The sequence below is a fragment of the Beta vulgaris genome, chromosome 4, assembly GCF_026745355.1.
Source record: "Beta vulgaris subsp. vulgaris cultivar EL10 chromosome 4, EL10.2, whole genome shotgun sequence".
NCBI lineage: Eukaryota > Viridiplantae > Streptophyta > Magnoliopsida > Caryophyllales > Amaranthaceae > Beta > Beta vulgaris.
Window position 1 is genome coordinate 27407665 of NC_079205.1, and position 25986 is coordinate 27433650.

The 25986-nt window shown below is 35.9% G+C and overlaps 2 protein-coding genes and 1 long non-coding RNA gene across 5 annotated transcripts; 1 reads left to right on the forward strand and 2 right to left on the reverse strand.

Annotated features, from left to right (window-relative positions):
- Positions 1-2452: 2452 nt before the first annotated feature.
- Positions 2453-15331, forward strand: LOC104907291 (ATP-dependent RNA helicase-like protein DB10). Of its 3 annotated transcripts, none has more exons than XM_010696206.4 (9): positions 2453-2665; positions 2891-3193; positions 8321-8446; positions 8828-8896; positions 9393-9662; positions 12034-12384; positions 12548-12825; positions 13461-13781; positions 14457-15331. In XM_010696206.4, exons 2-9 carry the CDS (start codon positions 2900-2902, stop codon positions 14896-14898), a joined length of 2151 nt encoding a protein of 716 aa, XP_010694508.1. In that variant the 5' UTR covers positions 2453-2665; positions 2891-2899; the 3' UTR covers positions 14899-15331. The 3 variants fall into 3 exon arrangements, with proteins under 3 accessions (XP_010694508.1, XP_010694509.1, XP_010694510.1); XM_010696207.3 differs by lacking the exon at positions 2453-2665 and adding an exon at positions 6916-7051 and having other exon boundaries at positions 3053-3193; XM_010696208.4 differs by lacking the exon at positions 2453-2665 and adding an exon at positions 6941-7051 and having other exon boundaries at positions 3053-3193.
- A 1143-nt stretch (positions 15332-16474) lies between these two features.
- LOC104907292 (uncharacterized) lies at positions 16475-18763 on the reverse strand. The gene is made up of 2 exons (XR_791995.4): positions 18409-18763; positions 16475-16859 (listed from the first exon to the last, which is right to left on the reverse strand). It is a non-coding gene; the product is annotated as an uncharacterized LOC104907292 (long non-coding RNA).
- Positions 18764-20057: 1294 nt separating this feature from the next.
- LOC125494212 (50S ribosomal protein L14, chloroplastic) lies at positions 20058-20423 on the reverse strand. Its single transcript, XM_048637856.1, has one exon. The coding sequence runs from the start codon at positions 20421-20423 to the stop codon at positions 20058-20060; it is 366 nt and encodes a 121-aa protein (XP_048493813.1).
- Positions 20424-25986: the final 5563 nt, after the last annotated feature.

Here is a 25986-nt window from a genome sequence, read left to right on the forward strand (position 1 = left end):
ATGCCTTAGCATTCATCTAGTTAAATATATTTTTATGAGTTATAAAACTATATTGTAAATGGGTCTTATTTTGAAGTATATTTCAAGCATTATCAAATTGGTGAAAAATTATAATGTTTTGGATTAGGTAGCATAAATTATATTCAATATAACAATTTAAGCTGTTTATTCAAAATGAAACTCTAATTTCTCGTTATCCAAAACTCATTTTATGTATTTAAATATATGTAGGACTCTATTTTTTTAAAATACTTAAAATAAAAATTAATAACATGACAATCCTACATGGCGCTCTCTATTCGATAAGTTATAGAATTATATTGTAAATGGATCTTATTTCAGAGTATATTTCGAGCACTATTCAATGAAAAAAAAGTATAATATTCCAAATTACGTAGCAAACGTTATACACAATTTACATAATACAATAATTTAGGTTGTTCATGCAAAATCAAACTCTAATTTTAGCTTATCTAGAACTTTTTATGTGTAATTAAATCTATGTAGAACTTTTTTTTAAAATATTTAAAATAATAATTGATGACATGACAATCCTATGTGGCGCTCTCCATTTTATACGTAGAACTATATTGTAAATGGATCTTATTTCGGAGCATATCTCGAGCAATATCTAATGAACAATAATTATAATATTTCGAATTATGTAGCAAAAGTTATACACAATTTGCATAATATAATAATTTAGGTTGTTCATGCAAAATCAAGCTCTAATTTTAGCTTATCTAGAAGACTTTGTGTATTTAAATCTATGTAAAACTCTATTTTTAAAAATATTTAAAATAAAAATTAATGACATGACAATCCTACATGGCGCTTTCTATTTCATAAGTTGTAGAACTATATTGTAAATGAATCTTATTTCAGAGCATATTTCGAGTACTATCTAATGGAACAAAAATTATAATATTTCGAATTATTTAGCAAAAGTTATATATAATTTACATAATATAATAATTTAGGTTGTTCATGCAAATTCAAATTCTAATCTTAGCTTATCTAAAACTCGTCCTTACGTGTATTTAAATCTTTGTAGAATTATATTTTTGTAAAAGATTAAAATAAAATTTGATGAGATGATAATCCTAGATGGTGCGCTCTATAACTCTAAATTGTATTACAATATTCATTGGAATTAAGTGGATGTTTATTGGTGTGTTTGAGAAAATATAAACGTGTAGCTTGCAACAAGATTTGAACACATGACCTTTTGCTACTATACATGACACGACTACCATCTCAAGTTATCAACAACTTTTAATCACACTTTAAGTATCCATATTATTATATTTGTACCTTTTAAATGTTGAGTTTTCCTTAGTATGTTGTCCCGAACCCAAATACTAGTTAATATTCATTATAGACCGTGTCTACTATTTTCATAATAAATCTGTGTCTAGCATCTCATTTGCGGAAATCTTGAGGAGGTCATTGATATTGATTTTATGATGAATAATTTAATCAAGTCATATTTATATATGGTGAAAGTATTGGGTCAGACCGTCTGACCCAATAGTTTCCGTCGGACTGGCTGAGTCCAACTTAACGCGCGCGGGTTCTCGCCGTTGTTTCACATCACCGCCGTCTTCATTGAACACCCACCAACATCGCCGATTCGCCGCCGTTACTTGTAACCTAGATATGAGGGTTCCAGATAAGTTTTTTTTTACGAAGAAGGGTACACGTCTCTTCGACGTGGTTTCATTCATTATCTGGCAATGACATAGTTCTACCATTATCTCCCTCCAATCTGATTGATTATGTAAAGATGTATTAATCGAGATTTATTCTGATTGGTTAGATTTCAATGGAGTTGTCAAAGTATTGAAATTGATATATTGAGCATCTGTAATGTAGACCAAAGACTTGCCGAAGTGGTTAGAACTTTGAAGGTGCTAGGAAGTGAACACTAACCATATTTTTTGTCTGAACAGGAGTATGGAGTATCAGCTAAGAGGAATGAAGAAGCAGGAGAAAGTGAGAGAAAGCAGAGGTTAGTGTTTTGTTTTCTTTTTAGTTGGACTTTGTTTTCTTTCAGTTGGACTTTGTTTTGTTTCAGTTGGACTTTGTTTTGTTTCAGTTGGACTTTGTTTTCTTTCAGTTGGACTTTGTTTTGTTTCAGTTGGACTTTGTTTCGTAATATGTATACCAACTGAAAGAAATAATGGACCAACTGAAACAGAAAATGGACCAACAGAAAGAAATAATGGGCCAACTGAAAGAAATAATGGACTAACTGAAAAAAAAATGAAGACTACCTGAAAAAAAATGAAGACTACCTGAAAAAAATGAAGACTAAAAAAAATTAAGACTAACTGAAAAAAATTGAAACCACCGAAAAGTCGTCCGACCAAAGATTATGGTCGGACGAGTCCGACACAATACGTTCTCTTATATATGACCTCCAGTACATCCCCTACACGGGTATATAAATCGATACCTGAGACTTATAGAGTCGAGAGGAGGGGCTAAAGCTTTTCTTCTTCTACCGGTCTACCTCCATATTTCTAATAAGTGGAGAGGGATTGAAAATAAGTTGTTTCTAACCCTAAGCCTCCAATTGGAAGCTTATCTCTCTCTACATTCTTGTTCATTTTTTCGACGACACGGCTAAGTTGGAAGACTTGGATCTTCCAAACATTTGGAGGTTTGTTTAGGAATAATTTTACTATTATAGTAGTAGGTTTTAAGATTCCAATTCTGTAGTTTACAGTTAATTATTTGAATAAGAATTCGGATTTTATTTACTTATTTAGGGGTAAGCTTTATTAATCATATTTTGGGGCTTCAGTTGAATGGTAAATGATGGGCCGAGATTTTAGTTTCCAGTGGTGACATGCATTTAGTTGGTGCTGGTTTTGGATATTTGCAGGAAGTTTGAATGGCTGCTACGGCTACAGCTTCAGCTGGGCCACGCTATGCACCCGAAGATCCTTCGTTACCGAAACCATGGAGAGGGTTGGTGGACGGGAAAACTGGATACTTGTACTTTTGGAATCCAGAGACTAATATCACACAGTATGAGAGGCCTGGTTCATCTTCCCATGGTAGTCCGATCCCGTCGAGGCCTTATTCAGTTTATATAAGTTCTTCGGCGGAAGTTCCGCAGTCCTCTAATGGACGTAATGATGACGCTGATAAGAGTGAAGGTACCAGTGCTGAAAAGAGTCAACAGGTATAATTCTTCCCTGTCATAGTGTCATGTAGTTATCCTGCCTCCCTGTTCCCCACCTTTTTGTTAATTAGAACTGTTTGGAGGAATTGGTCGAAAAATCGATGCTTCTTTGATTTGTGACAGCTCGTTGTTTTTGTGAGGAACATAGTGTACTCTGCATTTGCTTGGAGTTACTGTGCTTTGGTCTAATAAAGGCATGTAAAATTTCGTACTGCTGCTCGAATGTGTGACTTGTCACCTGCATGTATTGTTTGAATTGAAGATCCACGAAATAAATGTAGATTTGCAATATTGGAACTGCTAGATTTTGCTTCAAGTATCCTTTCTTGATGATTCTATGGGGGGAGGGTGGTGATTTTAGAAAGAAGTAAGAACAGTGGTCAGTGTTTGAGTATCAAGATCAAGTCTGTCAATTGCTTTGTTGCGCTGTTGTATGATTACTTGATGAGATTTTGTTGTTTATTTTGATCAATATTTTCTATTTTGAGGTTTTTTAATATGATGATTGAGTATTGATTGCTTTCGGGAAGGTTTAATATCAAAGTGTTCAATATTGCTGTTAGAAAGATTTGAATGGTTGTTAACTTGTCGGTCACTAAGAATTACTTCAAGAGTTCAAGCTCACACAGAATATTGGAACCAAAGTTAGTCTCACTATGTTTTTTAAGTTGGAGCATTTCAACTAAAGAGAAAGATTAATGGCTGGAAATTTTTTACTAACAAAATTACATTGCAGCCCTTGGCATATTTTATAGCAACAAATTCAATCCTTATCCAACTTGAAACTTAGTTAAGAAGTTTCCTAGATTTGTACTCCTAATTACCTCAGTACAATAAGAACCTTGCTGGCCAGGGCATGGAACTTCTGCCAATTACCTTCTACTGACTTGATAAAATTATTACGAACCTAATAAATTGATAAATCTGTCAGTCAAGAGAGTCGTAATACATTTTCCGTAGCTCTTTGCTTTCTTAACATCTAAGCCAATCAACAAATTAACAATTTATCGGGAAATAGCTAGAGTAATTGCTGGGCCCACCGTTCACATGCTATAATCAGGTATCAACTTGTCAGCACAAAATAAGTTTGAGCTTAAGTTATCCTTCAGCAACCCAATTCAAACAATTGACTGAACATGCAGACTCTTGGAGTTCAACTTGAAACAAACCATCTAGCATATGATCAATATGCTGGCAATTCATTTCTTTAGCTTTTGGTCAAGCTCTGCTCCTTGCCTCTAAGTTATCATCTAAGTAGGGTGGCATTCTTGCACCTTGTAATCAGATAGAGCTTGTAGTCTAGAAAGCATCGCCTCCATAAATTTGAATAGACTCGTGCGCTCGGGCCTAGACATATTCTTCAACATAGATATTGTGAGGCCATATTTTATAAAGGGGTACTAAATTGCATTCATTGGTAAGTGTCCTTAACTGATAAAATTATGAATACCTTGAAGCACCCGCACTTTTGGCCAGCCCCCTCCCAGATTGCTCTCTATCAACTAGTCGGGTTTGCTCACCAATGTGGGAAGGTTGCCAATCATTGGGGATGCTCTAAAAGCTACACCTTTCCAATCGAACTTCCACTAGAAATGGCGCACGTGGCTAGTGTGTGGCAACTGTTAAATTATTTTTATTTAGATAGGAGAACGGAAAAAAAGGCGGGGTAGGAATCCGTTGGGAGTAGAAATGACTTGGGGTGGGTAAAAAAGATTAGTAAGTGGAAGTGACACGGAGGAAAGACAAAATGTGGTGAAAGAAGGGAGCAATTGAAAGATATATTATGGGCAAGCCTAGTAATGCAAGTGGTCTTATAGTTTAATTTAAAAACAAGATTTCTTTGTGTGTCTGGCATGTTATGATAAATTATTTTCTTTGTCACTCTTTTCAACTGGAAGATGTCTTCCATCTTTTTATTCAAGAAACAACCAAGATGGAAAAAACATGCATGCAGATTAAATACTAGGTGTTGTTCATTGAAATTTGCTTTTACTTGAGATTGTGAGCTAGTTTGCTTGGACGGCGGATGATGTATTTAATCTATCAAGATTAAACAATGATGTGCGGAAGAGTGTATAATAGTAATGCTTAGGCTCGAACACTATCAAGGAACAAGAACAAGATAACTCTTAGCTATTCAATGATAAAGGCGAGGCCACCACAATGAATAAACTAAGGGTTTTGATGCATAAAGGCAAAGCCACCAGCAATCAAGAGAGTTGTGTTTGCACACTTAAGTTTTAACAAAAACTCACAAAAACTTTATTCAATCACTTATGAAATAATCGAACTACATGCTATCTATTTATACTAAATCGTGCATGCTAAACCTAGTAGGCTTAGGGCAAATCCCTAAGTCCTAGACTCCTAATACTTTTCAATCATGTAAAATCCATCGTTTTAAGAACGTAGGCAAAACCATGATTCCTAATACAAATATAACTAGGAAAGCAATAAAGATAGTATGAGTCCTAGCAAAACTAAAACTCTCATAGACATGTTAATCACACGCCTAATCCATGCTATCTAAGTTGGTTAGCAAACATGCTACCACCTTGGTAGTCATCCCCATGAAGAGTCCTCCATGTACATCAATTGAGACAAGGTCCATTGAGACATTCTTATGAACAAGAGCTACTCCCTCCGTTTCAAAATATAAGTCGTTTAAGGTTTTTGCACACAGATTAATAATTTAGTTAATTTTAGTTAGTTTTGCATGGGTAATAAGAATTGACATTAAATATTGTATTGATAATACAAATTAACCTATAAGCTTATCTTGATAACATAAAATTGCATTTAATCTTACATTGGTAATGTAGAATGCCTTATATTTTGAAACAAATTCTTTTAGCTAAAATGCCTTATAATTTGAAACAGAGGGAGTAGTAAACTTGCATGAACTACTCTTGTATTAACGGATTTCTTTCTCTTCTTTTCCCGTTGTGTCTAAAAGTTTTTTTGTGGAGTTCTTAATTTATTATGTACTATTGCTGTTTTATACAAAAATTGTTGGAAACTGTCCCAAATTCTTCTCTCGGTTAGTCTTACCAAATATATATATGCGTGTGTAATGAGCTGACATTGGTTTGGCAAATTAGAGAAGATTACAAACTAAAGTCTAATATTTGATTATAGAAAAGAAAATAACATGAAAAGAGGATAGATTGCCAAGTATTCGAGTGACTTGGTCACACTTCCAAACTAACCACTAAATAACCTCTCCAATATTTTCTTCATAATCTTTTCTCTCCCTAATCTCCTCAATATATAGTCTAATTGCCTTACTCTTCAAGCTAACATAATAACTAGTGTTTATTACCAATATTACCCCTGCCCCCTAGGCTAGTCTATTACAGTGTGTGTGTCTAAAGATGGCATGAAAAGAGGCTAAAAATTCGAGGAGTGAGAGGGACCTTTGTTTGTTTGATTTGAGAATGTTTAAAGGAGGAAAGAAAAGGCATGTTAGGTCCACATTACCTTAAACTTTCTTGCTACCATAATTCTTGCTTGTTCACTCAAATCAATTTCTGTTCCTACCCCTCTTTCTCAATCTGATGCACTCATGGCCACACATGAATAAGTGCGCGTGTGTTGGTGCATAGACCAATTTTTTTTCAAATAACTCTTACCTAGTCTTTAAGATGTAAACTCGACCAAAAGCCCTCAATAATTGCATGGAATCACTTCATTCTAACTTCTAATGAAAGCCCTAATTTTAGATTACACTAATTTGCGGGTTGTAAGGCATTTGGGAAACTGGTGATCGCTGAGTATGAAGGAGTTTGCCGGTGACCAACCTCTAGATAGTCTGCAGCACCAGATTCACCCGTGATCGTTGCCTGTGAAGCTGTCCAGGTTGGTTTTCTCCCTTCTTGTCTTCTTCCTATTTTTCTTCTTCTCTCTCCTTAATTTTCTGTTCTTTTCTCTTCTCTTCATTGTTCATTCTTTTATTTCTCATTCTTAGCTATCTGTCTTTCTCTTTGATCTGGAGGTATCTTCATCCTTCATCTGCAATTTGGATTTGAGAAGCTTCGAGAGTCAAATGTCAAACTTCTGCCTTTTCTTATCTTTCACACTTTGTCTTTTGGTCCTTACTGGCCCTTGACTAGTGAGGTTCATGTGACTAATCTACTACATGAGCTTTTATTTTGTCATTCTCTCTTATTTTTTTATTTTCGCCTGAAGCAAATGTTTCTTTTTCAAAGTAAACATTTACATCATCCATTTTACTTATGTAAATGGGGTTCTTTAAAACCACAAACAAAATTAAGAAAATTAAAATAAGGGTTATGCTATATGCAGCCCTTAGGGTTGCATATAAGACATAAATACACTATTTAAATTGGAAATAAGTTGTGAATTTATGGAAAATTTTTGCATCAACCGATGTAATTAATAATCACTTATTGCAACTTATTTCCATTTTTAGCTTCTTAGCTTTTCCCTTAAAATAAAGGTGCGCTTGGCCCATGAGATGCGCGTGCCTTCGCCTTGGGCCTCAGTGAGCATTGCTCCTTTTAAAACTAAGATTTGAGGTGTTTTAAGTAACATGACTTTTCCCCCAAAATGTATTGAATATAAAAGACACTTTTAGAAACTCTTTCTGTGATTGTTTTGATTATTGTTTCTCTTTTGTGAACTGCATGTTCACGATCTCTTCCACTTCCATTGCAACGTACTTGAATAGCTTAGTCTTAAGTCATCAATGGGGTTATAAATACCCGTGATTATTGGCTTACTTTGATGTTAATTGATCCAACTTAGAGCAAAGCTTTCTCGTGAACTCATCTCCATAGTTTAACAGTTAATTTTACTGCTCTTAATGTCATAAATTGTTGTGCTATGTGTAATTTTTGAATGTCTCATATTTGAATTTTATATAGGCCGTTTTAGCTACTTCTAAGTCACCACTTACAAGTAACAACTAACAAAGAATTAAGGTTATGTTAAAAATGAACGGAGAAGTCATAATATGCTGAGCATTTATTACAATATCTACTATTCTTTTTTGTGATAAGATTTAAAGCCTTCAAAACCAAGAAGGACGAGATTATTATTGTTTATTATATGAGTTTGGGATGCTCTCTTTTTGGCTTAATACATCAATTTAAATTCTTGAAATAGATGGCCAGAAGTGGAAGTACTCCAAATGAAGCAGTTATTGGATCAACTCGTCAACATGAACCTGTGAACACGGGCTGTGGTCTATCGGCTGAAGCTTATCGTCGTCGGCACGAGATATCTGTTTCAGTGAGTTTTCAAGCAGTTTTGTTACTTGTACATCCTAATAAATTTGAGAATGCTCAACTCTATCTTGTGTGTCAACAGTGTGTCCCAATATGAAGTTAGTTTAGTCTTGTTATGTATAACATGAAGAAATGTAATACATCAAACACAATTATGGTTTTTTCATGGTTCAAGTATTAGTAGTAGTTTTATAGAACGAGTCGTAACATACTCTTATGTGCAATCGAAGAATTTCTTATGTGGAACACAGAAAGGATCAATATTTTTAGTATCATTTTGTTGACATTTGTTTTTGTATTCATCTTGCTGACTTGGCGTTTATATTCCCTTTTTGCAATGGGGAAAAACTCTGCACCTGACTTTGATTTACTTCTCTGTCTTTAGGGAGATAATGCACCCCTACCATTTACAACCTTCGAAGCTACTGGATTCCCTTCTGAGATCCTGAAAGAGGTATTAATGTTGCTTCTTTTATAGTTCGAGTCTGCTTGTTCATCTGTCTCAGTAAATGCACTGAACTATATTGCTGACTATTTCCATGCAAAGTTCAGCGATAGCTGGAGTTCAGACTCGAGTTAATTGTTATGCATCTTTACTTTTTGTCGCAGATGCGATATTTGCTCCAGGGAGGAGCTAATGTCGTATGCTGTGCTGCCCTCTGTTGGAGGGCTTTATTATTGGAGTGCTCTTTTACGCTGGACCACTTTTTTGAGATGGGATTTTCGAATCATCCAAGTTCGTGGCTGGGCTGCCGTGGGTTAAGATTCAGTCTGCCACTTGGTCCTAAGAAAAAGAAGAGGCCACCTCCTGTTGTGGCTTGCTATCTTGCAAGCATTTGCTACCTGCATAGGAGGATGTTGCTTCTTCTTGCATTTACTGCTCTATGCTTTGAAAGATTAAAGCACCTATGCTTAGCATACATATTGGGTTCCCTTTCCATTTGTAACAGGCACACCAGGCTGGCTTTTCTGCTCCTACTCCTATTCAGGCGCAATCATGGCCGATTGCAATTCAAGGTCGAGATATAGTGGCTATAGCTAAGACAGGTTCTGGGAAGACCTTGGGCTATCTACTTCCAGGTTTTATGCATCTCAAGCGGTGCCGCAACAATCCGCAAATGGGACCAACTGTATTGGTTTTGTCACCAACAAGGGAATTGGCAACACAGATCCAAGACGAGGCTGTGAAATTTGGGAGGTCCTCTAGAATAGCTTGCACGGTAAGAATATGCTCTTCGTGTCTTGTGCAGTATTCTGTTTTTGATATATTTTGCTTGGATGTCTTGTTCTTAGTTTTAAATAGCCACCCAAGGCGGCCTAGGCATGAGGCGAGTCCAGGTGCTAAGGAAGACACTCTGAGAAGTCGGGTGCTGTGACCTACAGCAGGCTCTTCAAGGTCCCCCAGCTGCCTCCGGCGAGGTGCCAGGCAAAACGCCTTGGCCGCTTTATGTAGAAATGCGAGAGAAAGAGGGGAAATCTGAGAAAAAACATAAATTTGACCAAAATTTTCACAAATTAAGTCTTATGCAACTATAAAGCTCTCATTCGACACAAACTCCTCAAAGTAATTGCATGTTTTAACTGTGATTTGGGCCCTAAATCGAAAGTCTAATTTGAGAAATCCCTTATTTGCGATTCACTCGAAATTGTATACATAGTCGACCACATGTATCATGACAGAGATTGCCGAAATGTCTATACAAGTGGACGACGCCGGCATTCCCACCTCCGGTGGCTGTCGCCGTGTTGTTTTTCTCCGATGTTCTGTTTTCTTTAACCTCTCCCTGGCTTTCTCCCTTCCCTAGGGGCTAGGGGCTACAGGGCAGGTATCAGAAAAATTCACGTGTTGATAATTTAACCTCTGCCCAGCCCTTTGTTGAGGTAAATTAAGTATGGCCTTTGCTTTTACCTTTCTAATCTTGAGCTGTCATTTACTTTTTAGCTGTCATTTATTTTTCTAGCCGTCTTTCATCTATCCTACTGTTTTTCAATTTTTTTCCTCTTAGTTATGTTGTATTTTATTTAACATCCTCATGCCTTGATATTTATACTTAGGCTATTTTAATTGAAACTTTATAACATAATAATATTAGGAAATTTCTAGATGGTGACCTTCAATTTTTCAAAAAAATTTAGATGGTGGAAAACAAAAGGTTTGATTTCACAATGTGACCCTAAGTTTTCTAATAATATACTAAACGTTGCATTATGGGAGTTTAGGCAGTTAAGTGTTACTCCCTTTTTGTTTCTTTTTAATTGCTACATTGTTTAGGCACGGGTTTCAAGACGTGTTTTAAACCTTATTATCTCTTATTCCTTTTAAGTAGTAATTATTAAAAATTATATTATGAATCTACACATTGATAAAAATCTAACAAGACCACACATGACTGTATTTTTACTTATAAAATCAAAATAATCGGTCAAAATTGGTAGTTTGATTTCCCAAAATAGAGATGTAGCAATTAAAAAGAATCGGAGGGAGCATAATAATCTCTTTCTTGCTCCTACAATGGCGGTTAATGAGGATAATAGAAAAAAAGTAATTTATTCAAAAAAAAAAAAATTAAAGAAAGAATCTTCAATCTGCAGTGACGATTTCCCTGCAACCAGCAACTAATTCATCCCTAACCTCCGCCCATTCGTGCAATTTCATTTGCTCAAGAACAAAATCAACTTGTTCATTATTCAAGTATTGTTCTTGTCTTGACTCCAACTCCATTTTCCTGGGCAGCTCCATCATCATTTCCGTATTGCTAATATTCAGCTCTCTCTCTCTCATCAATGTTCTGGAATTCTTCCTTTGCTAATGATGATGGGTCTTATGATTGAAGGTCAGGTCAGTTATTTGCTAGTTTAAAATCAGAGAATCCGGCCCTTTTTTTTGTGAAGAAGAGACCCATCACTTAAACAACTAATTGACGGCCTTAACTCCCATAACGTCACATTAGTCTATTATTACATAACTTAGGGTCACATTGTCAAATGAATATTTTTTTACCATCTAGAATTTTTGATAACTGAGTGTCACCATCTAGAACTTTTGATAACTGAGTGTCACCATCTAGAATTCCCCAAAACTATTTTCTTAAAAAAATGTAAAGGTGCACCTCGCATACGGTATGCGCGTGCCTTCGCCTGGCACCTCCTTTTGCTTTGCGTCTTTTGAAACTAAGGTCTTGTTTGAGTAGCAAAGAACTCTTATCTGCTGGTATGGTTACATCTTTTTAACTGGAAGTTGAACTTAATTATCTGAGGTGTCCGCTTAAATTTCATGTTGATTATGTCTATATGCTTTTGGTTTTGGAAACTTGATGTATGAGTTATATGAAGCATCAAATGACCAAGGAGCGTTCTAGGGTGAATTTTATTAAACTGTCAAGGTCATGGATACGTTGAATACTAACTGGATCTGATAGACATTTTTATACTATTCATCTCATGGCTATCTGTCTAGAACATCTGACGGGATACCATTATCGCTGGTCACTTCCATACATATATTTCTGTTATGGTACTATGTGCTGCTCTGATTGATTATTGATGGAGATGTTGTGTCTCATGATGGTGTCCTGCATGTAACATCTGCAGTGTTTATATGGAGGAGCACCCAAAGGCCCACAATTGAAGGAGTTGGATAAAGGAGTCGATATAGTGGTAGCTACTCCTGGTCGATTGAATGATATACTCGAGACAAGGAGAATTAGCTTGAACCAGGTCTCCTACTTGGTGCTTGATGAGGCAGATCGTATGCTGGACATGGGTTTTGAGCCACAAATCAGGAAAATAGTAAAGGAGCTACCAACTCGCCGCCAAACTCTGATGTACACTGCAACATGGCCTAAAGAGGTTCGGAAGATTGCTGCAGATTTATTGTCCAATCCTGTCCAAGTTAATATTGGTAATACCGATGAACTCGTTGCTAACAAGTCTATCACTCAGGTAATTGCCTAAATCAGCTTGATGTTTCTTTAAGCATTGACAATGACCTTAGGATGGAATATGGATGCATAAATTTAGTCTCTGGGTCATTGGTAGAGTAATATTTTAGATGACATTGGAGTTGTATGTCCTATTTACTAAGCTTTATATATTTCTGTTGCAGTATGTGGAAGTGCTCACTTCTGTGGAAAAACAAAGACGATTGGAGCAAATTTTGAGATCAGAAGAACCAGGATCAAAGATTATCATCTTTTGTGCGACTAAAAAGATGTGTGATCTTCTTGCTCGTAACTTGTCACGACAATTTGGAGCAGCTGCAATTCATGGTGACAAGTCCCAGAGTGAACGAGACCATGTACTAAACCAGTTCCGAACTGGAAGATCTCCTGTGCTGGTTGCTACAGATGTGGCAGCCCGTGGTTTGGATATAAAAGACATCAGGTTGGTAAATGATGCTACTAGTATTTACTTTCATTGCAGAAGTTGTCCTCAATGGTCAATGTGCATGTCTTATACTATCTACTCCATTTCAAAACTGTTGAGATTGTCCCAATGTCTCATCATTAAGGGGTTGATGTAATTTCACCAAAATACCCTTTCTTTTACCTATTGCACTTTTCCTTTGGTACTTGTGCAAAAACAAATGTCTCATTTTGAGAAAATAAGGATGTGCCATGAACTGTTGGTGCTGAAGTAAAAAGATTTGTAATTCTAGCAAGGATAATTCATGAAACTTAAGGTTGTCAGGTTGGTAAATGAAGATCCAACCTTTAGGACCACAAATCATTTATGCAAAGGAGTTCATTTTTCTTATTTATCTCTAGCATCTGCATCTAACCAAACTATTGAAAAAATCAAAAGTTATTTAGGTGGTTCATATCAAACCTAACACCAAGAACATGGCTCCACCTTTGCTTGGACCCTTGGCATACTATAATTTTTTTTTTCATGGAGTTTTCTGTACTGTTTGTTTTTTATCGCCACATCTTGTCATGTGGCACTATCATATGTTATTTGTTGGTGTTTGTCCTGAGTAATTGGAATTCTCCATCATGATCCTATTTGGTTGCTTGCAGGGTGGTAGTAAACTATGACTTTCCTACAGGTATTGAAGACTACGTTCACAGGATTGGGAGAACTGGAAGAGCAGGTTCATCTGGATTGGCTTATACATTCTTTGCTGATCAGGATAGTAGATATGCTTCTGATCTTGTTAAGATTCTGGAAGGAGCAAATCAAAAAGTTCCACAGGAGATCCGTGATATGGCTCTCCGAGGTGGTGGTATGGGCAGGTCTAGACGTCCATGGGGTTCTGGCCCTGGTGGCCGTGATGGAGGTCGAGGTGGGAGAAGTGAATTGAGTTATGGTGGCAGGGATGGAGGAAGGGGCCGTGATAGGTATAGTGACTTGCCAACTCTTCTATCTTAGAAAAAGTTAAAGAGCTACTTCTTGGGCTTGTCAAATTAGTTTGGGTGATTTCTTTTCATTATATTTCCCATAGCTCGAGCCTGTCGGCTTGTCTCATCATTCCCCTAGGCATGTGTATTTCTCAAAGAGCCATGTGGTAAAGCTGGTCTATATGCTTCTGGTAATTGTTAGCCTGCACACTTCTTCACATAATTTCTGTTCTTGCTGCCTTACTACTCCCCTCTGGATTCCTGTTCTTTAGTTCTTTCAGTCAGGGTGGTCTGATATTCTTGTCTTCATGGTCTAATTTTAGGTTTCACTTTCCTTATGTTTCAGAATCTCTTGACATTGATAGTATTCTTCATGACATAGTTTGTGTTCTATATTATCAGTTCATGCTACGTCTAAATTTTTTTATTTTGGTGGTTGGTTTCTGCACCTCTCTACTGTTTTCCCCTATCATAATTCATAATAAGACCATTGCTTGGTTCCCTCCTACCCTCTCCTTGGGGCCCTGAGAAGGGAGGGGGGCTCTATCAGGTATCATTTTCTTGCTGTGTTTTAGGTCATTGGAGGCTTGAGCCAAGGCTTGGTCTACTATCGCTGTATTTTTTGATGAACTTAATATGGAGTTCGTTTTCTCATGTCATCTTCTTGTGGAACAGATATGATCGGGGATATAATGATAGTTATGATGGCGATGCTCGTGGGAAGTATGATAGAGGTTACCAATCCAAGTCCTTTCGGAGTGGAGAAGGGGATAGGGGCCGCAGCCCAAGCCCAAGTGGTCAGATGGCTTGGGGTGGGACGCAAGTCAAGGATCAGGGCTGGAACCGTGGGAAGAGCAGAAGCCGCAGCCGCAGCCCTGAAAGGCTAACTCGAGTTCCACCTGGGCGAAGTTTTCATGAAATGATGATGGAAAGGGCTCGCTCTTCCCCTCCAAAACATCTGCAAAAATCTTCAGCTGCTGAGTATGGTAATGGCCAGTCTGCGTGGGGGAAATCAGTTGCTAAAGCTGACAATGAAGTTACAATCGGTAGGAACAGATCTTATTGCGGAGAGGACGAAGAAGAGGAAGGTGCCATTCGTCCTGATGGACATATGTGAAAAGTTTGTGAAGCTAACTGATTTACTATATTCTTTGGTTGGATATGAAGTACCAGGAGGCAAGCAAGAATCGTATGGGACCTAAGTTATTGGTGCAACTGAATCTGTTATGGCAGTGTTGATTTGAAAGCATTACCTATATGACTGAAACTTTTGTTCTGTAATATGAAAGTGAATGCTAGGGGCACAAATGCAGGTTCTATGCGCTTGTCCAGGTTTAAAGTGCTGTGGGATGTATTTCAACTGTATTTATGTAGACGTGCTTCTTTTAGGAGCCACCACTTGGGTTCCAAGTAAGCATGTCAATTTTGGGGGTGCTTTATCTTATATTTTGGCTGTCAATGCCATTTTGTTGGTGCTAAGATACCAGATATGCAGAACTTTCAAGTAAATCTATGAAATTGAATTCCCATTGCTATGAGGTTTTGAACAAGTAATGGACATTGTGGAGGCCTATCCACGTTCTTAAAGAGCTGCACTAACATGGAGTTATAATACAGCAAATCGTCTCGTCGAATTCCCATTTCTCTGGCCATGTCAATGCTGAGAAAATCGTGAAAAATTATTTTGATAACCGTTGGCCTGCTGGCATAGGGATCATTCCACAGTCTTGCTTTCCTTCGCGAAAAAGGCAAAATACTGAAGTGTTTGCTGGTGAACATTATGTGTATTGTCTTTTTCTCCTTTTTTTGCAACTATAATTTTCAGATGTCTTTAAATGCACAATCAATATGTTCGCGGTTGCACAATTAATTATGTTCATTGTAGCACAATCGAACAAACCTTGCTGAATAACTAATTAGATTTTGGTGCACAACCACACTAACATTTGTGCACGACTAAAATGGCGATTGTTGCACAATCGAGCTGATTTACTGCACAACTAATATGAGTTTAGTGTGCAATCACATCCACCTTTGTGCACAACAAAAATACCCTCGATGCACAACCAAACTCACCTTATTGCACAACCAAACTTACCTTATTCGTCTATGCGGAAGAAGACGCTTGTGCGACACGCTGCTCTTGTAAGTTATTGATTAGGTAGATTATCTCATTGTTTTTTGTTTCAGAATTTGATTGTGCTATGTATTTTTTCCTGTATTGATCTAGGTCTTATCTTTTCGTTTGAGATGTGCGATTTTTTTGCTAAGAATAATGTGGTTGTGTTGTGGAATTGGGATCCCTTAGCAAGCCTTCGTTCGATTAGTTACAAAAAGAAGTACGGAGTATGTAATTGACCAAATATGAATGGTACTACTGTTTGTGTTTGCCTAAATATATAGGTATCAGAATTCGCCACTGTGAATAGTCTTTTTATTACTTCTACTATATATTTTGTCACAATAACATATATTAGAAAGATTGAATCTCCTTGTGCGGGACCTCTTGTAGGCTATGGCCTAAATGTAGAGGTATCAAAGTAACCAAACTCATACCAGATCACAAGCTGAACCCAGATTCAGAATTCGGTAGATGAATCACTTGATTTGAACATATAAGCAGACATCCATTTGAGTATTCCATATCTTCATTTTGTAATATGGGTAATTTGTAATTTAATGAAGAGGAGTCGTAATGAAATACTTCTTCGGAAGGTATTGCCATTTGCCATTTGCCAATTGCTTTGCATAGTTTCCATAATAAGTTCAGTAGACTAGTAGAGTATAACATAACAGTGATGGGAACCATAGATGGATTATCATTTATAGAATATAGAGTAAATAGGTGGAGCTTCCCAGATTGAATCATGTTTACTCCACTTTAATGCTGCTCTAACTGCTTTTAATCTTCATGGATGTGTTTTGGGAAGTTGCTCCCCATCTGACGAACCGCTCATCAGTTGTCTTTGTCTCGTCAGTTGCTGCTTAGCAACCTCAGGCTACAATGGCTATGTATGGAGTGACCAAGTCCTGGACTTGCAAAGGTACTAATCTCCAGACTTGTATTATGAAAACCAGCTAATATACATGGAAAATATGTTAAAAGAAGTAAGCGCATAACATATCTATGTTACTTGGACTTGGGTACACTCGTCGAAAATTTGTTGAATTGAGTTTTTAACTGATTTACTTAGCCTATTAGCTCAAATAGCAGAGCATTGTGCTATGCACAAGATGTGAGTTCGATTCCCACATAGGTTGTGAAATGACAAGTTTGTTAGAACACTAAACATAAAGTGGAAGAATTCAGGTAATAACACTCATCTATACTAAAACTAAAATTGAAAATTGTCGGGATAAGGACTACAATTGCATTCTAAAAGCATAACAACTGTAAATAAGAAGTGCTTGAAGCATATCAAATTATAAGAGCCTGTGTGGGAGTCGAATCCACATATTTTTGTATTTGCACACACAATACTCTACCAATTGAGCTAACATGCTATCAAGTTGCAAACATAATTAAAATATCAAGCAAACATCCATAGTCAAGCCAATTGCCATAATTCATAGAGAACGAAATAGCATGTTCACATGACTCTAGTAACACATTGGTATAACTCTAATTAATACCTTCTAAAACTCTAATGACATTATTCCATAACTCTAACTCACACCCAATATAATTCTAAATAATACCTTATGAAACTCTAATGACATTATTCCATAACTCTAAATTACCCTCATTATAACCTAAAGAAGACTTGTTGTAACTCTAAAGAACACTTCTTATAACTCTAAAAAAGACTTGATGTAACTCTAAACAAGACTTCCTATAACTCCAAACAAGTTTTGCCATGACTCTAATTAGAACTTACTACAACTATAATCTACTAGTCTATATGACTTTGAAGAAGTGTTGATATAACTCTAGTGAGTATTTCCTATAACTCTTACTCAATCTTTAAAAAACAACTTACTAAATAGCCAATTTATAATCCACAAACAATATTAGTATCTTTAAACAAGACTTGTTGTAACTCTAAAGAAGACTTGTTGTAACTCTAAATTAAAGAAGACTTCCTATAACTCTAAAGAAGACTTGATGTAACTCTAAACAAGACTTTCTATAACTCCAAATTAACAAGTTTTGCCATGACTTTAATTAGAACTTACTACAACTATAAACTACTCGTCTATATGACTTTGAAGAAGTGTCGATATAACTCTAATGAGTATTTCCTATAACTCTTACTCAATCTTTAAAAAACAACTTACTAAATAGCCAATTTATAATCCACAAACAAAATTACAATTGCAAGAAATATGTTAATAGTATAAATACTCAATAGAAGATTACAATCACTCACAATTTCACATAAACTCGTCAAACACATGAAAATTACGAAATATGAGACCTTTATGTTAATATCATCAAAAAGTATCAACACCAACTTGCAGTTTCACATATAATATCATCACATTATCGACATAAACTCGCAAAAAATATGAAGCAAAAATGATTCGAGAACAAATTATGACGAAGCAAAAAATTTCGAAAATAAATTATGAATAAGCAAACGAATTTCAAAACGAAGAAGCAAACGAATTTCAAAAACAAACTAACCTTCTTGCGCCGCGGTAATGGATTCCATTAAGTTCTTGACAGAAGGAGATGAATGGAGAGAGAAAACGTACAGGAGAAGTGATGAGAGAGAAAAATAGGTCTTTGTAGAGGATGAACGAAAAAGTTAGTTTGTGTTAATATTACTTTGAGATCTTGGCCGTTGATAAGATCTAAACTAAGGGTAGTGATTCATTCTCATTTCTCACCTAAATTCTTTTCTCACATGATCTTGCATATATATATATATATATGTAGGGCTGGGTTCTAATGAGAACCTTCTTATGGTGAGAACCGTGAGAATCACTTAAAATAAGCAAAAACTTCCTAAAATGAGCAAAAAAAAGTAACAAATGAGCATAAACACAAAATGAGTAGAAAACATTAATTTATCAAAAACGTAAAATGAACAAAAATGTAAAATAAGAAAAACGTAAAATGAGCATAAAAAAATTCAATGAGAAAGAAAGTAAAATGAGCAAAACGTAAAGTGAACAAAAACGTTGATAAATGAGCATAAAATTGTTAATGAGCAAAACCATAAAATTGTGAAAAATGAGCAAAAATATTATGAAATGATCAAAATCTTCGTAAAATAAGGAAAAATGAGTGGTTCTCACGGTTCTCACCATAAGGGTGGTTCTAATATGAACTTAAATATATATATGTATATATATGTATATATACATGTATATATATATATACATATATATGTATATGTATGTATATAAATAGATTTAAGTTCATATATATGTACTTACATATATACATATACATATATATGTATAAATTATATGACCTCTGGTTGAATCATAACGACTTACTTCAATCTTAACTCTATCTCCCGGCAGGATTCGTATAGAACTACGCCGTATCCTTCCTGAAACATAACCTAGAATCAGATCTTCATTATCTAAACGAACCCAGAACATACCATTAGGAAGTGCTTTAGTAATTAAACCTTCATGAATCCATTTTTGTTCTTTCATTCGAGGCAAAACCCCCTTAAAGTATCAACTAATAGAGGAGTGATATTAGACAAGTCGTCCTTTGTCTTTTTTTGCTCACAACTAGGAAATTTTGGATCCAACTCGGATATTATAGGGATTACCATATATAACATAATATTTCTCCGCCAATTCCTTCTAGTCGAGCCTCTCAATTTGTCATTATACCTCGAGAGGTAGAAAGAATTGCAATCCCCATTCCACCTAAAATTCTAGGAATTCGTTGATAGTTAGAATAGATTCGTAGACCAGGTCGACTGACCCTTTTTAAATGGAAAGTATTTCTATACGGACCTTTCTTAGTTCTTCTATGTCGTAGAGTTAAAACCAAAAAATATTGGTTTTTTTCTTGATGTTTTCTCGCATTTTCGATAAAGCCTTCTCGTAAAAGTATTTTAACAATGTTTTCGGTGATGTTAGTAGATATTATTCGAACCGTTCCTTTTATTCATGTCAGCATTTCATAGAGGTTATTATATCAGCAATAGTGTCCTTACCCATGATGAACTAAAATACGTGGTGTCCCAAAAATTTGATATAATCAACATGTCTTTTTATTAGTTTATTATTAATTAATAATAAAAAAGGAAAGGTATATACGTGATACACAATCTACTATTTCATTCAAATACCCAGTTTCTCATCTTATAATACTTCAGGAGCTAATGAAACTATTTTACTAAAGTTTTGTCTCAATTCCCTGGCAATCGCACCAAAAATTCGAGTTCCTTTGGGATTTCCTTCTTGATCAATGATAACTGCAGCATTGTCATCATATCGTATTATCATACCGTTGTTGCGTTTGAGTTCTTTACAGGTACGTACAATTACAGCTCTGATCACTTCGGATCTTTCTAAGGGCGTATTGGGTATTGCTTCTTTGATCACAGCAACAATAACGTCACCAATACGAGCATATCGGCGATTACTAGCTCCTATGATTCGAATACACATCAATTCTCGAGCCCCGCTGTTGTCTGCTACATTCAAATGGGTCTGAGGTTGAATCATATTTTGTTTTTATCTGTTCTTTCAATGCACAAATAAATGCAAAGGGTGAAAAAGAAAATATTGTTTGTCCAAAAAAACTTCCATTTGTTTTTATCCAAAAGATCCATTTCCTTTAGTTCTACATTCTTATCCTGAAATAATGAATTGAGTTCTTATAGGCATTTTCGATGCCGCTATTGCGATAGCCCTTCGGGCTATATTTTCGGCCACTCCGCTTATTTCATAAAGTATTCGACCTGGTTTGACAACAGCTACCCAATATTCGGGAGATCCTTTCCCCGAACCCATACGGGTTTCCGCGGGTCTTACTGTAACTGGTTTGTCGGGAAATATACGTACCCATATTTTTCCACCGCGACGTGCATTTCGTGTCATTGCCCGTCGCCCTGCTTCTATTTGTCTAGACGTGATCCAAGCGGGTTCAAGTGCCTGAAGAGCATATCTTCCGAAACAAATACGATTCCCTCGATAAGACATTCCCTTCATTCTTCCTCTATGTTGTTTACGAAATCTAGTTCTTTTGGGGTTATAGTTGATGGTTATTTTGTAATTCCATCTCTACTACAGAACCGGACGTGAGAGTTTCTTCTCATCCGGCTCCTCGCGCATGAAAAAATTCAAAAAATGAATATTTAATTTTATATAATTAATATATACATGTAATAATACACTGAATCAATAAATTCTTTTAGATTCATCCAGTTTACTAGATATTTTTCTTTGGGTATATAATTAAATATTAAATATCTAGTTTAGTTCTTTTTTGTCTTGTATATTTTTGTTTTTTTTTCGATATTATTTCTTTATTTTTCATTTTCTTTATTATAAATTTTTTTTTTTTATTGGATTGCTAAAATATGACGAATTCAATAAAAAGAAAAAAAAAGCGAATCTCCGGGCGAATATTTACTCTTTCAATATCTATTTCAGCTGTAGTTAGCTTCTATTTTTCAGAATATATGAATTGGTCTCTGGTTCGTTCCGCCTCCTTTCCGCTGAATCATCAGGATTCATTTTGAATTGAATCTTATGTATTCACGGGTTCCATCGTTCCCATCGCTTCTTGATTAATGGTTAGGTCTGAATTCTACAACGGAGCTCTTAATGAAATTTGTTCTTGAGCCAACCCTCTTAGTCGTTATTGGCTCGAAGCTCTTTTTTTCTATGAACAGATTTATATCATATAATTATGTGTGAATCTGTATTGATGCTTTATTACATTTTATTTTCTGAGATGTTTCAAAGACCTTACATATTGGAATCGTATATCTATTCTATTCATTTTTTTTTCTTTCTCTCAACTTTCCATTTATCCGTATCCTTTTTTTTTTTAATTTTGTTTTGTTTGACAATAAATCTAATTAATTTTAATTGTTTATGCCAAACCAAAATGGAGTTGCTACAATGATAGGACTAAAATAGCGTATCTTGATTGCTTCTTGGGATCCAGATAATGTGATGCGATGAGTTGGTTATTAGTTCTATAGTTATTAGTTTATACTTCGTATTATGTGTTCTTTCTTTTTGTTTAGTTTTAATTTTAACAAAAACCAACGAGTCACACACTAAGCATGGCAATTTTATTAAAAGGTCAATCGAATTTTTATTAAACCTTATGGGATTAAAAATTAGAATTCATTGGGTGGAAAAAAGAATGAAAAAGGTTGTCATTTTTTGTTCCATCGTTAAATCGAAACAGAAAGACAAGTCAAGTAAAGGCTTATTATTCCTCGTCTATAAATATCCAAATTTTAATACCCAATACCCCATAGATAGTTCGAACCGTATAGGCACAATAATCAATTTTCGCGCGAATGGTTTGTAGGGGAACCCTACCCTCTCTTATCCATTCGATACGTGCAATTTCTTTTCCATCGATACGGCCTGCAATTTGGATTTGAATTCCTTTTGTATCAGCTTGTTCGGTTAATTCGATAGCTTTTTTCATTGCTTTTCGAAATGATACCCTACTCTTTAGTTGTCCGGCTATAAATTCGGCAAGAATAGTAGGGTGCCCATAAGGTTTTGCAATTCTTGTAATAGCAATGTTGAGTTTTCGGTTCACACAATTCAATTCTTTTTGTACATTTAGTTTTAGGTCTTCGACCCCTTGTGGTCTATTTTCTATTAATAACTTTGGAAATCCCATATGAATTATTACCTGTATCAGATATGTGCAATTCTTTCGACACCTGAGGATGTTTTTGTATTTTTTTGTACATAATTTTTGATACAATCCCTTATTTTTTGATCTTCTTGTAGACCTTCCGAATAGTTTTTTGGTTGTGAAAACCAAAGAGAATAATGACTTTGGGTTGTACCAAGTCTGAAACCAAGTGGATTTATTTTTTGTCCCATATTACCCCATCATACTTACTTTAAAAAATTAACTGTGTACGGTAGAACAAAGGCTTTACTTTATGCTTTTCCAGAAAACGTCCATACAACATTTCTATTCGTCTACCTTTAGGTATAGCCCTTAAGACATTTAGTAGCTTTCTTGGACTGAAACTTTCTAAACGTCCGTCATATTGCTCAAAGTGTTTTATATCTCTTACTACAACAGTTATGTGACACGTATGTTTTTTTATCATATAACTACGTCCTCGATGTAACAGCCGGTAAATAATGAATTGTGTGGATTGTCCTTATGTTTGTTTAAGTCGAATTGTGTGGACTCTTTAAAACTATTTTTGCATCCCTAAAATCATGTAGCTACTGTCCTAAGTCCATTAATCCATCCTTAACCAAACTTTGAATCAATTTTTACAACTTAAGATTTAACGTGGTTTCTTACACACCGTTTTAGTAAAGTGTGTTTGTTATTAATGAATGCGAATCCGTTTTGCATAGTGAAGAGGAATGTGTGTAATGTGTGAGAGGACATGTCCTATAAAAGCTTGCAAGCGAGAAAATAGTAGGAGTTTAACTCCGAATTGTGTGGAGGTTGCACCTTAATGCACCTCATTGTGTTATCTTCTTCCTACGCTCTAAAGTAAACATTTTCAACTTGTGTTTGTATGTAGATGGTTGCAATAAACCTGTGAGCATTTAGAATGTGTATTCTTACCATAATGGTTTATTTCCTTAATGTATTGATTTTCAAAACACCTTTGGAGTGTGAACACTCCTTGTTTTCAGCCACCATAATCCATTGTTTTGGGTTTATTTGCATACCAGTGTAAGCTGACTTTTGTTCTATGAACCTGTCCTGGTGGGGGCAGACTCTTGTGCAGGGAATAGCAAGCTAAGGTAGTCCGATGGAAGAGCTAGCTGTAGTGAAGTCATGTCTCAACTATCATAGTGGATCCAAGCTTGAACATGATCATATTTTGCGACTTACTTTTGTTTTATGAAGAATCTTTGAATTTACGATATAATCTTATTTTGGGCTTGTAATAACTAACTTATCTTTTGTGTGATGAATGTTCTTTTAAGATTAGCTCGTAGAGTCAATTCAGCCTTATTAATGGGTTGACTCCAGCAAGTGACAACCTTCGTATTATTTGATTATGATTTTGCTTCCGCTAATGCTAGAAAATATAGTTTTTAATTGATTTAAGGTAAGCTATGAAGGGGGCTGTTACAAGTGGTATCCGAGCCAAGGTTTTTCTTCTTTTAAAAGAAAAATGGAAACATGATTTTGATACTTATCTTCATATAGATAGTTAGTTGTTTTAAACATGGATGTTTTTAAAATGATTTGATTGATCATGTTCAAGGAAGCTAGGAAATGCTATGATTGTAAGAGTAACATGCTTAGTAGGGCAAATAAATGTGTGTAAATTATGTGTGTGTTATCTAAATATATGTGTTATGTATGTGTAAATTAGATGTCTGCAAGTGGGAACGGTAGCGGTAGTGGGTCAAGAATTATACAAAGGGACAATGCATATTGGGTAGTCAGCCGTGATGGAACTCGTAGGTACCAAGAAGAACCGGATGTTGAGAAAAATGTAGGAGAGGATCCTTTGAGATTTGCTAGAGAGAAACTGAATGCCATACAAGAGTATAATCAGCTGTATGGAATTGGAAACCACAATCCGTTCACTCGCCCAACTATTCAGGCATACACTATTATCAAGACTTTACCGCGGTTTGAACCATGGGTGACTTTCCGTTGGACTTATTGGAAATTGATAACTTTGTTTGTGGTAACACCATCCTTGTTGGATGATAGTACTATTATGGATATGATTGATAAGAATCTGATATGATGGGAAGGAACACTGGATGAGGTGTTAGATGAGATGGAACAGACAAGCAGCTGGTAAACAAAACATGGGCCGGGATGCTGTTTATTGGAAAGATATGTTTAACCGGATAGCCTCACTAGAGTATCAAAGGACAAGAGGGGGAAGAGTTCCTACCCCCCTAACTCTGCTGCTAGCATGGCACCACCTCAATCCCAAAGATCTGGAGATTCCGCTACTAGCATGGCTCCTCCCCGGTCACGTAATTCTAGGGGATCAGGCGATGATTCGGTAGTTCCCGGAATAGTATTTTGGGGAAGTAATTCTTGGATGAGTGACCCAGATTACATTCCAGAAACCCCGTCAACCAGTAGTGACGACAGTGGATATGCATATGATCCGTACAACATTCTATAGGATGAAGGAGTTTAGTGGTGTTGCCGGAGAAGATGGTAGTAGATTTAGTTGTTTCTTTTATGTGTAATTGAATAGCCAGAGTTAGCGGATTGACCTTAGGCAGTGGAATTAATGTATTTATGTACTTTGAAGTTAAGGGTTTCAAGTTTATAATGTATTCTAAATTATTTATGATATGAACATGTGTGCTTATGTGTGTGAAGTGAAAGTTGTATTCCTTTTTGAGAATATGTGTTCAGTAAATTATATGTAATGGCTTGGGAATTTTGGGACTACCAAGAATTTTCAATTATCATTTTATAGGTTATGGCGAGCATCGAAGTAACCAACGAAATCCGGCAAAATGTAGAAACTACTAAACAACAGGAACAGCCGGATAATTCTCAAAATGAACATATACGCCAGTTACGGGAGATGAATACCCGATTACTGGCAATTCTGGAAAGACAGGAGCAAAATAAGGATAATGAAGAGGGGAAGTTTTATAAGAGACTTGCGGCTCATAAGCCACGAGGTTATGATGGCGAAGCAGACCCAGTAAAGTTTGAGGACTGGGTTTCCTATATGGAAAAACTACTTGAAGTAGTGAACTGTCTTGAGAATCTGAAAGTAAAGCTGGCATCTTTTTATCTGGAGGGACCTGCTGATATGTGGTGGGGTACAATCAAGAAAACCTCCAATCAAGTTATTTCCACTTGGGAAATGTTTGTAGAAAAACTAGAAATAAGTTTTTCCCTCCAGCGTTAAGAAGGAAGAAAGAGAATGAATTCTTGTTTTTAAGACAAGGGCAGATGTCGGTAGTGGAATACACTGCCAAGTTTATGGAACTCTCGCGTTTTGCTCCAGATTTTACTAGTAATGAAAGGGTAAAGTCTATGCGGTTCTTTGAAGGGTTAAACTTGAAGTATCAGAAAAGAATTGGGGTTTATAGTAGTTTTGAAGACTTGTATGAT

Excerpts from the sequence above, each read along its gene's own strand:
- LOC104907291 (XM_010696206.4), top strand. The coding sequence starts at position 2,900 with ATGGCTGCTACGGCTACAGCTTCAGCTGGGCCACGCTATGCACCCGAA. Across the intron at positions 3,194-8,320 it reads GTGCTGAAAAGAGTCAACAG|ATGGCCAGAAGTGGAAGTAC; the intron begins GTATAATTCTTC and ends TTCTTGAAATAG. Across the intron at positions 12,385-12,547 it reads CTAACAAGTCTATCACTCAG|TATGTGGAAGTGCTCACTTC; the intron begins GTAATTGCCTAA and ends TTTCTGTTGCAG.
- LOC125494212 (XM_048637856.1), bottom strand. The coding sequence starts at position 20,423 with ATGATTCAACCTCAGACCCATTTGAATGTAGCAGACAACAGCGGGGCT.